The sequence below is a fragment of the Bufo gargarizans genome, chromosome 3, assembly GCF_014858855.1.
Source record: "Bufo gargarizans isolate SCDJY-AF-19 chromosome 3, ASM1485885v1, whole genome shotgun sequence".
NCBI lineage: Eukaryota > Metazoa > Chordata > Amphibia > Anura > Bufonidae > Bufo > Bufo gargarizans.
The window spans coordinates 210,111,239-210,127,428 of NC_058082.1; the positions used below are offsets into that span (position 1 = coordinate 210,111,239).

At 40.0% G+C, this 16,190-nt stretch overlaps 1 protein-coding gene across 2 annotated transcripts in view; it reads right to left on the reverse strand.

Annotated features, from left to right (window-relative positions):
* Nucleotides 1-16,190, reverse strand: part of SLC5A7 (solute carrier family 5 member 7) — a 40,006-nt gene that overhangs the window by 11,036 nt on the left and 12,780 nt on the right. For both annotated transcript variants that reach the window (XM_044287317.1, XM_044287318.1), the window contains exon 5: nt 13,642-13,790. In XM_044287317.1, coding sequence (XP_044143252.1) covers nt 13,642-13,790 — 149 coding nt within the window. The remainder of the gene's footprint in view (nt 1-13,641; nt 13,791-16,190) is intronic.

A 16,190-nucleotide genomic window follows, 5' to 3' on the forward strand; every position in this document is an offset into this window, starting at 1 on the left:
CTCCTTTAAGACTGACATTTGTTCCTGCTCTTCAAAATAAGGTTAGAGCTTTCCTTTCTTATCATTGCCTATAGGCTTTGGCATTAAGAGACATTTTTTGTGTTCATAAATAAGAGACTTTAAAGTAAAAACAAAGGGCAGTTTGTAGTATATGGACTCTAATGCATTTAAAGTGAAAGTCATTTATTGCCTGCATTTATCGCTGTTACATTTAAAGTGAAAGTCATTTATTTTTGCATTTGTCAATATTGCATTTAAAGTGAAAGGCATCTTATTATTCGTATTGATTGTCGGTATTGCATTTAAAGTAAAACGTCTGAGTCTAGTATTACCATACCACTGTTAGAAGATACAAAGATAGATAGAGTAGAAGTTGAAGAGAATGGGAACCTGTCTGAGGTAGAAGAGTCTGATGCAGCATTAGTCTTGCTTCAAACCAATATAGCCCAAGCAGATGAACTAAGACGTTTATCATGTGCCAGAAAACGGACTCAAAAGATGCTGGAAAATTTGGAGCAAGAAGCAGCATTAAAAGGAAAAAAGTTTGCCAGAATGTATGAGAAGTGGAAATTATACATTAAAGGCATTCGTGGAAAGTTAAAATAAGAAAGAATAAAAGGGAACTTGAGTGATATGGTAGAGACGGTAGAAGAATCTGAATCAGAACTTATGGCAGCATATGTCAACCTGCGGTCACTTACGACCCCCGTTACATTTGGACGCCTTGGACTACTCTATCGCTGCTATCGGAACCTTTGCTACCGCAACAACAGCCTTGACGCGCACTCTCTGGGAGCGGATTTCAAAATCTGAGCACGCCCACCAGCACAACGAGTGTAGCGCAAGAAAAGGAGGCTGTGAAAACTATCTAAGCGCCGGCTCTTTCACCTACGGAGCGACGCTAGAGAAACAGCAGGGGATCCGCGGACTGCCGGAGAAATCCCTGATCCAAAGGACTTCCATAACAGCGGAGCTTAATGCTGCAGAGCAACAGTGAGTAAAAGCGGGACGCCGCTCAATACTATCACTGCACCAATATTTGATTGCAACAACTTGTTCTTGCGGAATTATATACAAAGTCTTTCTCCCTAAGGACACATATTTCAAGGATTGATCTATACCCCGAACACCCAGAGGCCACTTTATTCTATTTTAAATATATAGATTTTAATTGGTACCAATAGGTGGAGGAATCTATGTTTATTGTTATTGTATGTATTTTTATGCTTAATGTATTGAATTGTATATGGTGTATTTTATTAAACTATTAGGTTCCATCAGTTAGAGAGTGCCCAGTATCTTTTTATTAATGAATCAGAGTAGTCATAGGTTCAAATCTGTACTAAGTGAAGAAGCAGACTTCTACTTCCCTACATACTCCCAGGAGAATGGAAGGAAATCTCCAGCACTTAGTGAGGAAATAAGTCATCATCCTTCCATCCCTGCTAAGAAAGATAAAGAGAGGCCTAGTCCAGTGTTAGTAAAAAAGGTGTGTGGATTTACCCTCTATCTCTACTAGAAAAGAAGAAGAAAGGGAAATAAGTGAGAAAATAGAACCGGATGATTGTATTCCTAGATGCCACAGCAATGCTCAGGAGAATGTAACAACCATTGTCCCAGTAAGATCACAGAGAACAATCCTAACTAGACTTCCCGTTCCGGAACCTACTTTCTTTTCGGGAGACGTACTGAAGTTCATAGAGTGGAAGGCAAGTTTTGAAATGATCATTGAGCATCATTGATGAATAAGACTACAAGCAAGCTTGGGAAAAATTAAATGCAAGATATGGTCATCCTTTCTTAGTACAAAGAGCTTTTTGAGAGAAATTGAATAACTGGCCTAAAATAGGTCCTAAAGAACACTTCAGACTCCAAAAGTAGGGTGACTTCCTGCAAGCATGCAGCATTGCCATCCCACATGTTTAAGGTCTAGAAGTACTGAACGACTATCTAGAAAACCACAGGATGCTAGCCAAGCTACCTGAAGAAGTAGCTTCTAGATGGAATCGCTATGTGACTGAACAGTTAGATCTAGGCAAGAACTTCCCAAGTTTTAAAGAGTTCTCTGAGTTTGTCAATAAGGAATTGAGGATAAAGAGTAGTATTTTCTGAACCTTTTTGTCGGCGCTGAAAACAGGAGGCAATTTTCAGCGTAATTTTTTATAAAACAAGTAGATTTTTATTATTTTTGTCAACGCGTTTCAAGGGCGCACAGCCCTCTTCATCAGGACAATAAAAGCGTATAATGAGTGATGTCAGAACATCGTCTTTTAAACAGTATTTTGGCACGCAGGCCAGTAGTTTTGTGGGCGGGGATTTGATGTTTCTGTCGCTACTGGTGATGTCAGATAGAAACGCCTTCATCTGTCCGACTGTCACGGGAGGTAAAGATGTGATTATTATATGTTAGCTGTCTATATGGTTTGTGCATTTTTTATTTAAAAGTGTTTATATATGTTGGACCTCTTTGTCTATCAAGATGTTGTTCGGGCCGTCCTATCTTTTCATCTGCGCTCTCGCGCGATATGGTTCTTTTGCTACTAGCGGCACGGTAAAGCATGGGGGTCAGGCTTGGGTAGCGCTGTGAATTACCGCAGGTGATAGATAAAATATGCGGATGGATCCAAAGTTGATCGTGTTCTCATTGGTGCATAGATCTGGCACTGACCAGCAGCAGGGAAGGATGTACTGCAGGTCGCAGCATCGGGTCTGAATGTGATAGGATTATAGTGCTCATGTTTTGGGGAAGAGATCTATTCTGTTGGTTGTTTCAGAATAGTGGTTATTTTGGGCAGAGGTAGTGATGGCTTATTTTGGGCAGGGGTTATACAATTTGTCCCATCTTTTTTTTTTTTTTTTTTTGTAGATGTAATATCAGTTTATTTTTAGTCAAAGTAATTTTTATTGAAGTATCAGAGATATATATCGCTTTCAACACAAGTGATATAAGTCATATGAGGATTATGCTTTACATATTATTTCAAAGGCATTGGTGCATCCACATTATGATACATTTTTATATCGTGTCTTCTCGATATGTTTTATTTTAAGAAAGGATAGAGTCTAATTAACCTACAAAAACATTTTAGCAACTTCTATTGCAAACTTTCTTTTGTCATTTATGATACATAAAATTATCAAAAACTTTTACAGAATGTTACAGGTTCACATGACCTGTAGTATTTAACTGTATATAAACGTACATACAACGGTAATGGTATCAGAGGGATCCAAGGAGATGGTGTCATAACTAGCGTTTCGGTTTGGTGACGAACGGCAATGGAGCTGTATACTGCATGAGGTGTCGATGTACTAGCGATATTATGTTGCTACTTAGCCAGAGGAGAGAAAAGGTATATCTGTTCTGACGTAGCAAACATTAAAATTACAGTATGCTTATATGTTTCGATGTTAAATTGAGGTATATTACATAACACGTTTGGCATGTCATATGATGTCTAATCATGAAGGTGGACCCATTTCTGTTTGAGGTAAATTGTGTGCAATTGTGTGTGATAGTCTTGCAGCATAGACAGGTTTTTATTCCACATTTATAGCTGCCTTTCAGACCTGGCTGTTGTGCTGTTTTGGTTTGCTGGGAGCTAGCATGTTTTTCATAGTGGGGGCTCTTCTATAGATAATTCTTGGTTGTGTTGGCAGGAATTTGTCAAGATAGGGGTCTTGTTGTAAGATGTGCCAATGTTTGGCTAATATTGAACGGATGGTTTTATTGGATGTATTATATTGGGTGATTAGGCATACATGCATATCAGATTTTTAAAATTCCCATTGACTTCTATGTATAAATTAAATTTCACTGTACTAATGCAAAGTACAGCATACATTTAAAACAACAAGCTCACAAACAATATTAATCGAGCATGCAGAAACCAGCCCCTACTTTCAATCAAAATGTAACTAATAGTGATTACAATTTAACATCGAAACATATAAACATACTGTAATTTTAATGCTTGCTACGTCAGAACAGATATACCTTTTCTCTCCTCTGGCTAAGTAGCAACATAATATCGCTAGTACATCGACACCTCATGCAGTATACAGCTCCATTGCCGTTCGTCACCAAACCGAAACGCTAGTTATGACACCATCTCCTTGGATCCCTCATCTCTTCCCTAAAACATGAGCATTCATACCCGATGCTGTGACCTGCAGTACATCCTTCCCTGCTGCTGGTCAGTGCCAGATCTATGCACCAATGAGAACACGATCAACTTTGGATCCATCTGCATATTTTATCCATCAACTGCGGTAATTCACAGCGCTACCCAAGCCTGACCCCCATGCTTAACCGTGCTGCTAATAGCAAAAGAACCATATAGCACGAAAGCACAGATGAAACAATAGGACGGCCCGAACAACATCTTGATAGACAAAGAGGTCCAACATATATAAACACTTTTGAATAAAAAATGCACAAACCATATAGACAGCTAACATATAATAATCACATCTTTACCTCCGGTGACACCCGGGCGGATGGGGGCGTTTCTATCTGACATCACCAGTAGCGTCAGAAACATCAGCTCCCCGCCCACAAAACTACTGGCCTGCGCGCCAAAATACTGTTTAAAAGACGATGTTCTGACATCACTCATTATACGCTTTTATTGTCCTGATGAAGAGGGCTGTGCGCCCTTGAAACGCGTTGACAAAAATAATAAAAATCTACGCGGAACATTGCCTCCTGTTTTAAGCGCCGACAAAAAGGTTCAGAAAATACTACTCTTTATCCTCAATACTTTATCTCTCTTGCCGCACCTGGGGCAGAGCAAAGGAACCTTGGCAGCAGTACAGGACCCCGCACGCTGGACGGGAAAATACCAGCAAAAGCATCATACAGTTGTTGTGGCTCTACACAACAACAAATGGTAAGCGCTTCTTGTATAAAGTGCCATAAAACTGTTATACAGCCACACACACACACACACGAGGCACGGCCTCCTGTCTCCTTTCTCTTCTCTCTTTTATATTTTTGTCAATAAGGAAGCACAGATAGCATGTAATCCAGTAACATTGTAATCTTATGTCTTAAAATCCTTAGAAGAAAGGTCTGCAAGAGAGATAAGACGCGCAAGAGCAACTAGCTTTGCAACCAACACTGCAGCAAAAGGTCCAGATACCTACGAGAGCAAGTGCAAAGTCACTATTGGGATCAGCAGAGAGACAGAACCGACAAATCTTCAGACTATCTTCAAGTGTATGTTCTGTGGAGAGAACCACTCCATACAGAAGTGTCAACAATTGAAGACGTCCCCAGATTAAAAGAAAAGCTTTGTACTTGAGAATAAACTGTGTTTCGGTTGAGTAAGAAAACGCCATGTTACTAAGGAGTGTAAAAGAAAGGCCACATGCAGCATTTGCAAAGGACACTATTCTACACCACTACATGAAGAACGTCCAAAGAAAAATAAATCCTCCATACCTAAAGATACTGAGGAAGGAAAGAAAGTATCGGTATTCTCTTGCAGAGTGAGGGAAGGAGAAAGCAACGGCACATCAATGGTTGTACCAGTTTGCATTTCAAATCTTAAAAGGAGGAACAAAAAGGTATATGCCTATGCGCTACTGGATGCCCAGAGTGACGTCACCTTCGTTGATCAAGAAATCTGCAAGAAATTACAAGTGGCTACAGAACCAGAAGCTCAAACTTACCACAATGACGGGGAGAGACACATTAGTGAACAGTCAAAGGGTCAAAGGACAGAGAGTTAGAGGACTTCATTCAAACTTCACATTAAATCTACCTCCAGCTTATACAAAAGACGATATACCTCTAGATCGAGATCGCATACCTACCTGTGAAACAGCCAATAAATGGGCGCACCTATCTGTCATATCTCATTACAGGCTTGGTGCCACGAAAGGTAATCACAGGAGGAAAGGGTGAACCCTACGCTGTTCAAACTGATCTAGGATGGGGTGTTGTTGGAGGAAAACAGCAGATCGCAAACTCAAGACAGGTGATAGGATTGTGTAATCGAATATCTGTCCAAGAGTTACCAACTGTAAGTCCAGCAAAAGTAATCAAAATCCTTGAATCCGACTTTGCAGATATAAGTTTTAAAGAAAAGAATGTATCCCAAGAAGACATAAAGTCCGTACACACTCTAGAAGAAAGTATTCGGCAGAATCAACAAGGTCATCTTGAAATGCCCTTACCCTTAACAGAGTGACCTCTTCTGACATAAAACAGAAATCTTGCCCTAGCAAGATTGAAATGTTTGAAGAAAAGGATGGGAAGAGATCCCAAACTCAAGAATGATTATTTGAAATTCATGGAAGGCATCCTTGAAGAAGGACATGCAGAGAAAGTTAATAACCAACCTAAAGAAGGAGAAGTATGGTACTTCCCACATCAAGGTGTTTACCACTCAAAGAAACCAGATAACATTAGAGTAGTATTTGATTGCTCAGCAAAGTACAATGGTGTTGCATTGAATGATCATCTACTAAAAGGACCAGCTCTTACAAACACTCTGCCTAGAGTACTCTGTAGATTCAGAAAGTATCCCGTAGTGGTCATGTGCGACGTTGAAAATATGTTCCACCAGTTTTATGTGAAGAATGAAGATAGAGACTTCATGAGGTTTCTATGGTGGGAGAACAGAAATACAGAAACAGAGCCAGCAGAATATAGAATGAAAGTACACTTGTTTGGAGCAGCATCATCTCCAGGTTGTGTCAATTATGGTATGAAATACCTGGCCAATCAGAATAAAAAGGATTGCCCATCAGCAGCAAATTTTCTTAAGAAATTTTTTTATGTAGATGATGGTCTCATAAGTCTAAAGTCCACAGAATCTGCAATGAAACTGTAACGGTCACACACACACACACAGGGGGGAGGATAGTGACCACTGCGCTCCACCCTCACCCCTGGCCCTGCCTACTTGCCTCACGAGTCCTGATGACAGGGGACAACTGGACGGCAGTCCCTAACTTAGGATACGTGCGGGAAAGACAGACAAGACAAATAACGGATAGTGAACGGACCGGGTCAAAACCAAAAGGACAACGCAGTACAGAGGGATAAGCAAAGAAAAGTCAGGAGAAGCCGGGGTCATAAATACCAGGAGAGTCGAGAAGTACCAAAGGACCCGCAAAGAATAGTCAGGTGGAAGCCGAGGTCAATATACCAGGAAGGATGCGCAGTACAGGAGGAGCAGGCAAAGGATCGTCAGGGAACAGGATCAGGTAAGTATAGAGGTATCCAACAACTGCCAGGAACCTAAATTAACAGGCAACCTGTGGCCAGCAGGCTGCCTGTATTTATAGTGGGGAGTGAGGGTCATGTTACGTGGCCAGCGTCACATGACCGACAGACCGACCAGTCGAGCACCGAGTGATCAGCTCGACGCTCAAGGCAGACCTAAGAGCAGGGAGCCTCCCAGCTAGCAAAGCCACCCTGGGAACGAGGTCAAACACAGACCCTCGCTCCCGAAGCTAAGCAGCAGGTCTGCGGCTGATGGGAGACCGAGTGCGCCTTCGGCACCCCGTTACAGAAACTAGTGAAAGAAGGCCAAGAGTTATGCGCAAGAGGAAACCTGCGCCTTCATAAATTCATCTCAAACAACAGAGAGGTACTGGAATCCATCAGTGACTCTGAACGTGCATCAACAATGATGAATGTAGATCTCAATTAGGCTCATCTTTCAGTTGAGAACGTACTTGGATTGGGATGGAATGTAGAGAATGACGAGTTCTTCTTTGAAGTATCTATTGAAGAGAAAATTGCAACTAGACATACCATTCTTTCCTCAGTGGCTTCTATATTTGTTCCATTGGGATTCTTGGCCCCAGTAATGCTCAGAGCAAAATAAATACTACAAGAATTATGCAGACAGAAGTTGGGATGGGATGAGCTCATACCTGAAAATTTGAGGCCATGGTGGGAGAGTGGGATAAGAGACTTGCAAAACTTGAGAAAAGTTCGGATACCCAGATGTTTTGTACCTCATGATTTTGGAAAGTACAAGAAAATAGAACTTTATCCTTTTTCAGATGCCAATAGTTATGGTTATGGTCAGTGCTCCTACATCAGAGTAATAGGAGAAGAAAAGATACACTGTGCCCTGGTTATTGGGAAGGCCAGAGTCGCACCTACCAGTATTCAGACAATACCAAGAACTGACAGCAGCCGTAGTTTCAGCATTAGTAAGCAAGTTTCTGAGAGAAGAATTGGAATTGAAAATAGATGAATAATATTTTTGGACAGACTCACAAGTTGTCCTAGGATATATAAACAATGAAGCACGAATATTCCATATCTTTGTCCCTAACAGAGTTGAGAAAATTTGGGAAATAACAAATCCAGAACATTGGCATCACATTGACACAAAGCATAACCCAGCAGATCATGCTTCAAGAGGCCTGAATGTAACAGAATTGAAAAATTCTAATTGGTTCACAGGCCCAGAGTTCCTGTGGGAAAAGGAAATCACGCCCAGTAAAGGTTACACAGAATTGTCTATGGGTGATCCAGAACTAAAAGTTGTACAAACATTGAGCGCTGCCAAGTGTCAAGATGACATACTTGAAAGACTAGCCAGATGTTCAAAATGGAATACAGTCATAAATGTAGTAGCTCTAATTCAACGTTTTGCAAAGGGAATCAGAAAGAAGGAATTGTTGAATGTAGAAGAAAAAATTAAAGCTGAAGAAACAGTCATAAGACTCATTCAACAGAGATTCTACTGTGAAGAGTTGAAGAGACTTAGTCAAGAACCTAAAAGGCTTCCAAACAACCACCCATTGTACAAGCCTAATCTTGTTCTGCAAGATGGTGTACTGAAGGTGGGAGGGAGACTGGAAAATGCATTGTTACCTAGCAAAGTGAAGCATTCAGCAATTCTACCCAAAAACTCTATCTTCACAAGATTGATTATTGATCACTACCACAACATATCCTTGCATCAAGGAAGAAGCTTTACCCAAAGCTGTTTGAGAGAAGGTGGTTACTGGATAGTGAAAGGAAACAAAGTTATAGCAAAGTATATAAGTAAATAAGTAGTCTGCAGAAAGGCACGTAGGCCTACCGAAGAACAAAGAATGGCAGATTTACTGGCAGATCGTGTAAACCCACCACCACCATTTCTTTATAGCGGAATGGATTGTTTTGGCCCATTCATCACCAAACATAACCACAAGGAGTACAAGAGATATGGACTAATATTTACATGTCTGAACTCCAGACCAATTCACCTGAAAATGTTAGAGGATATACAGGAGTACACATCAACGCCTTGAGATGTTTTATTAGAGGTACCGTCAGAGAGCTTAGATCTGACCAAGGATCAAGTTTTGTCGGAGCAAAGAATGAATTGAAGAAAGCTCTAAAAGAGATTGATAAAGAAAAGGTAACTGAGTATTTGTTAGAGAAACAGTGTGATTTTCATATGAATGCTCCACATGCAAGCCATACAGAAGGAGTTTGGGAAAGACAAATCAGAACTGTAAGAAATGTGTTAAGTTCAGTGTTGAAAAAGAACGCCGGAAGAATAGATGATGCTTCACTTAGGACCCTGTTCTATGAAGTAATGTCTATTGTTAACAGTCGTCCACTTACAGTTGATAACATTAACGACCCAACAAGTTTGGACCCTTTAACTCCAAACCATTTACTTCACCTTAAGTCTGATTACATATAGCCACCGCCTGGCAAGTTCACCAAAGAGGATTTATATGCCAAAAGAAGATGGCGAAGAGTTCAATATCTATCAGAACAGTTTTGGAATAGATGGAGAAAAGAGTACTCTGCCAATCTTACGCTAAGAAGTAAATGGCAAACACCCAGAAGAAATGTCCAAGTTGGTGACATAGTGTTAGCGAAAGAAGAAGATTTACCTAGAAGTCAATGGAAATTGGCCAAATTTCTAGAAGTTCTAAAGGATGAAGACAAACTAGTAAGAAGAGTGTTGTTACAAATAAGAGTCTTAAAACTTGACAAAAAAGGAAAACGTGTCACTACTCCACTCAGGTTGGAACGTCCTATACAAAAGTTAGTTGTTGTACTTGAGAGTTATAAAAGACACTTGAAAGTTGAGAACATGATGGAAAATTCCTCAAATTAATGGTTAAGGCCTACTACTGAGAACATAGAATTATAGGTAATTCTGATGGGAGTGTAGCTGGCCAGCTAAGACCTGTCCTAGGTTGCTAATATAGCTTGTGTGTTTATACACTAGACCTGCCAATAACATTAACACAGTTCCTATGTTTGTGTGTAAAGACAAAAGCAGAGTTATTTACAGTGACTTTATGTTTGGATGTCATATAACTGTTATATATTGTGTTCACAGAAGCAGAAAAGATAATATGCCTTTAAGATTCATTATATTAATGTGAGGTAAGCTCAGTGACACAGCAGAAACAACAGAAAGCATAGTGTTAACCTGTTGGTGCTGGGCAGGAGTCTTGACCAATCCTAGCCAGCCCCACACAGCCCAGGAGTTTTGACCAATTACAGCCTGCCTCACACACAGCTTGTGTGGAAAATTCCCCTAGCAGGAGCTGCTGGACTCATTATTCACCAGAGAGAGAAGCTAAACAGACATTCACTCTACTAAGAGCTGTGTTTCATGGAAGCAGAGAGGCCAAAATAGGTATTTAAAACAGTTGTATAATGTTCCTACTGTTAATATAGTGATTTGAACTGTATACTGAACCAGTTATATGTGTGTTTACTTACGGGTCCACCAAATCCAATTGTAAACTACAAATCAATGGCAAACTACAAAGTTCACAATCCAAATTCAAATTCCATATTGCAATCCAAATTGCATACAACCCTACCAGATCATACTCAATTAATCTGCAAATAGTTACTGCTAACTGCATAGTGCAAATTGTGACCAAATTTAGCAAGTGAACTATTAGTTAGATCTCAGCTATATCTCTCAGAGAGATCATAAAGTGCTTAAATAACTTAAAGTAAGAGTACAGATACTCAAGAGAGAAATATATCCACCATTTTATGTTTAATGACAAGATTGAACAGTTGAACCACCATCTTATGTATACTGCCATTTTGTGATATCTTTTCAACACATGTTTTATACATGGATTATCCACTGCAGAGGCGGCAGTGTTATACAGCCAGGTCCTATAAATATTGGGACATCAACACAATTCTAACATTTTTGGCTCTATACACCACCACAATGGATTTGAAATGAAACAAACAAGATGTGCTTTAACTGCAGACTGTCAGCTTTAATTTGAGGGTATTTACATCCAAATCAGGTGAACGATGTAGGAATTACAACAGTTTGCATATGTGCCTCCCACTTGTTAAGGGACCAGAAGTAATGGGACAACTGGCTTCTTAGCTGTTCCATGGCCAGGTGTGTGTTATACCCTCATTATCCCAATTAAAATGAGCAGATAAAAGGTCCAGAGTTCATTTCAAGTGTGCTATTTGCATTTGGAATCTCTTGCTGTCAACTCTCAAGATGAGATCCAAAGAGCTGTCACTATCAGTGAAGAAAGCCATCATTAGGCTGAAAAAACAAAACAAGAGATAGCAAAAACATTAGGCGTGGCCAAAACAACTGTTTGGAACATTCTTAAAAAGAAGGAACGCATCGTGAGCTCAGCAACACCAAAAGACCCAGAAGACCAAGGAAAAACTGTGGTGGATGACCGAAGAATTCTTTCCCTGGTGAAGAAAACTCCCTTCACAACAGTTGGCCAGATCCAAGAACACTCTCCAGGAGGTAGGTGTATGTGTGTCAAAGTCAACAATCAAGAGAAGACTTCACCAGAGTGAATACAGAGGGTTCACCACAAGATGTAAACCATTGGTGAGCCTTAAAAACAGGAAGGCCAGATTAGAGTTTGCCCAACGACATCTAAAAAAGCCTTCACAGTTCTGGAACAACATCCTATGGACAAATGAGACCATGATCAATTTGTATCAGACTGATGGGAATAGAAGAGTATGGAGAAGGAAAGAATTTGCTCATGATCCTAAGCATATGACCTCATCAGTGAAGCATGGTGGTGGTAGTGTCATGGCGTGGGCATGTATGGCTGCCAATGGAACTGGTTCTCTTGTATTTATTGATGATGTGACTGCTGACAAAAGCAGCAGGATGAATTCTGAAGTGTTTCGGGCAATATTATCTGCTCATATTCAGCCAAATGCTTCAGAACACATTGGACGGCGCTTCACAGTGCAGATGGACAATGACCCAAAGCATACTGCAAAAGCAACCAAATAGTTTTTTAAGGGAAAGAAGTGGAATGTTATGCAATGGCCAAGTCAATCACCTGACCTGAATCCGATTGAGCATGCATTTCACTTGCTAAAGACAAAACTGAAGAGAAAATGCCCCAAGAACAAGCAGGAACTGAAGACAGTTGCAGTAGAGGCCTGGCAGAGCATCACCAGGGATGAAACCCAGCGTCTGGTGATGTCTATGCGTTCCAGACTTCAGGCTGTAATTGACTGCAAAGGATTTGCAACCGAGTATTATAAAGTGAAAGTTTATTAAGATTATTATTATGTCCCCTTACTTTTGGCCCCCTAACAAGTGGGAGGCACATATGCAAACTGTTGTAATTCCTACACCGTTCACCTGATTTGGATGTAAATACCCTCAAATTAAAGCTGACAGTCTGCAGTTAAAGTACATCTTGTTTGTTTCATTTCAAATCTATTGTGGTGGCGTATAGAGCTAAAAATGTTAGAATTGTGTTGATGTCCCAATATTTATGTACCTGACTGTATATGAAGAAAAGTTGAAGTTAATAAAGAACTTAATTCAAGCATTTGGTGTGCTCTTTAAACCTACTGTTTCCATAGAACAGCCCTAGAGGAATTACAGAGTAATAGACAGTCTGGTTAGACTAAAAAGTCAGAGATATCAAAATTCTTCTAAAGCCACAGCGCGAAAGGTACTTCATAGTGCTGCGCCTGCCACACCCCACCCTTGAATGTGTGCATGCCAATAAGAGACACATTGTGCAAACTGAATAAAAAATAAATACGTAATATGACCAATATAACCATAACTGTTACTACATAAATACATGCTAACAGTGTGGGAGCTGAAGACTTGTATCTAGAGATGCGCACATCGATTTGCATAAATTCGTGCGGTGAGGGCTGGCCCTGCTGCTCAAGAGACTCCCGGATGTGTAGCGGAACATGCAAAGTCGACAGCTGTGTCGCTCAGGCAGTAGCAGGGCCTAGAGATTGCACTGCTACTCGGAGCAGCTGTACAGGCACAAAATGCCTGGCCCTATCAATTAAAGGGAAGGGGGGAGTCTTTTGAGCAGTGGGGCCAGCCCTTCACTGTTCAAAAAGGCTAATTTTGAGTGAATTCAGTTTGTACAATTTGCTCATTTTTACTTTTATAGAATAATCCCGATGTGTATTGCCACAAGAAATGGCATCCCCAGGGGTTTGTAGTCACCGTAGGGCTTTTTGCTTTCATTATTATAGAATCTGACTTGTCATATAACCTGTGAACTTATTTCTTATTTCAGATTTCTGTCATGGAAATGCACAATGAATTTTAATCCATCTGGGTACAAGCCCTTAGCTTTCAACTTAAAGTGACTAGAAAAGGTAATTAAAAAATTGCTAGATAGTTAGCTTTTCTGTCTACTCACCAGTCCTATAAAGATGCAGAAGAGCTGAACAACATCGGTGTAGGCTACCGAATACAATCCACCAACAAGGGTATAGAAAATGGCAATGAAGGCAGAGACTACCACTGAAATGTTAATGTCAATGTCCACGATAACACTTATGGTGGCACCTTGTGAGAAAAACATACAAAAAGACAAGTAAATTCATGTGATGTTGGTGTATCATCTGAACCTCAGCAGACTCCATAGGCCAGCATCTTTTAATACTGTTGCATACATGTCACTTCATTGTGTATATGCATATTGTTTTTTCAAGACCATGATTTAGCAGAATGCTGTTATATGTTTTAAGGCTCTGTTCACATTGGCTTTTCTGCGAGTCAAGTATTCTGGTACTTTTCCATTTTTTTAAAAATTTTACTTCTTGCTTTTCCAGACTCATAAGTATTTTATTTTTCTGTTCAAAAAGCCATAAGTAAATTTTTTTGTGGGACAAGCTGTACTTTATAATTAGAGATGACAGAATCGAAACTGACGAAGTCGAATTTGTTCCAAATTTCAGGAAAAATTTGGTTCTGAACAAATACGAATTTCCTTGCGCTTCGTGGTCACGAAACGCAATTTTTCCTAACTTGACGGCTAAAATGGCGGCTAGGAACATAAGGACATGTAAGGACATGGGGCAAGGAACTCTGGGAAGGGATGACCCATAATGCCATGCATGCAGCCAATTAGCAGCCAGCCCCAGTGATGTCAAAGCCCTATAAATACGGCGACCATATTAGAGTCTGCCATTCACTATCGTACTTTGTTCAGGGACAGACGTGTATGCAGGTGCTAGGGAGAGTAAAAGAAAAAGTAATTGTAAAAAAAAAAGGAAAGAAGCGATTTACTAGTGCCGGGTAAGGATAGTGAGAGGAATCATTTCACAGACAGGGAGAGACGTGTGCAGATGCTAGGGAGAGTCACAGGAAAATCCTCATTGTGAAAAAAAGCGATTTACAAGTGCAGGGAAACATTACTTGGGGATCAAGATAGTCTCATAATACAGCTCTGTGATTCCAGCAATTAGTTATCGGGGTGCAAGTGCTATGTCGAAAAACCTTTAGTGGTTTTCATATGTGGAAAAAGATAAATATATACGCAGGTAACTTTTGCTGTTAACTGCGCTGATATCATTTAGTGGCCTATTTCAATAAAAGCGTTTATTGCCATACTTCTAGAGAAAAAGAGAAAAATAGACGAAGTTCATATTTGCTGTTATTTGCGCTAAAAGCGTTTCTTGTCATATTTCACTACAATACGAGAAAAATAGACGCAGTTCACATTTGGTGTTATTTGCACTAAAAGTGTTTCTTGTCGCATTTCACTACAATACGAGAAAAATAGACGCAGTTCACATTTGGTGTTATTTGTGCTAAAAGCGTTTATTGTCCTATTTCTAGATAAAAAGAGAAAAATAGACTGAGTTCATATTTGCTGTTATTTGCCCTAAAAGCGTTTATTGTCGTATTTCACTTCAATACGAGAAAAATAGATGCAGTTCACATTTGGTGTTATTTGCGGTGAAAGCGTTTCTTGTCATATTCTTCTAGTGTGCTTCTTCTTGATGCTAACATGGACCTGTAAGGCTGATTTAATACTTGAGTTATTTGGCCCCGTGACTGCCCAAATAAGTGAAGTGCGCAGTGATTCTAAAAGCGACGCCTGTCATCTGCATGTCATACGGACTCACAGTATTATTTCACTACCACAGCAGACTCCCTATGCGTGGTACTGCAAGGCACAGTGTTCTACATCCATATAAAGGCTCTATGCAGCCAGGAAATAGCCGTTTTTTTATCGCGATTCGTTTCGAATATATTCAGATTGAAGCAAATTTTTTCAGAAGATTCTAGCCGAATTCTAGATCGAACTAGCCGAATCGAATTTTTTAGAAATTCACTCATCTCTATTTATAATAACATAATGTAATATTGTATATGATGTAGTGGAAAGATGGAAAAAATACCAAATGGGGTGGAAAAGGAAAACAAAATCAATTCTGCCATAGTTTTATGAGAAAAGGTCGATCATAGACATTTAATGCCTCAGATGCTATGGTCATCTGAGATGGCTTTCTCCAGGAATGCTGCAACTTACTGGGCCCAAACAGCTCCCCTGCGTGGTTATTGGGGAAGTCATTTATTCTCTGTGGTAGCATTGGTCCCTCTGAAGGTTCTGAGGCTACCACAGTGATAGTTCTCATGGAACCCTGCCTGTAGCAGGTTTCCTTAGGAATGTATTGATTGTTCCATAGGCTGCAATTAATGATCTATGGGACAAGTGACCGATTTGCAATTTTTTCGTCACTTCACCTCCCCAATAAACTAAATAAAAAGTGATTAAAAGGTCATACTAACTCCAAAATTAAACCACTGAAACTACACATCACCCCACAAAATATGAGCCCCCACACAGCTCCATAGACATAAATGTAAAAAAAAGTTATGGTGGTCAGAATATAGCGATGCAAATTCCCCCCCCCCCAATGTTTTTATTTGTTTTTCAGTATTACACCAAAAGAAAAC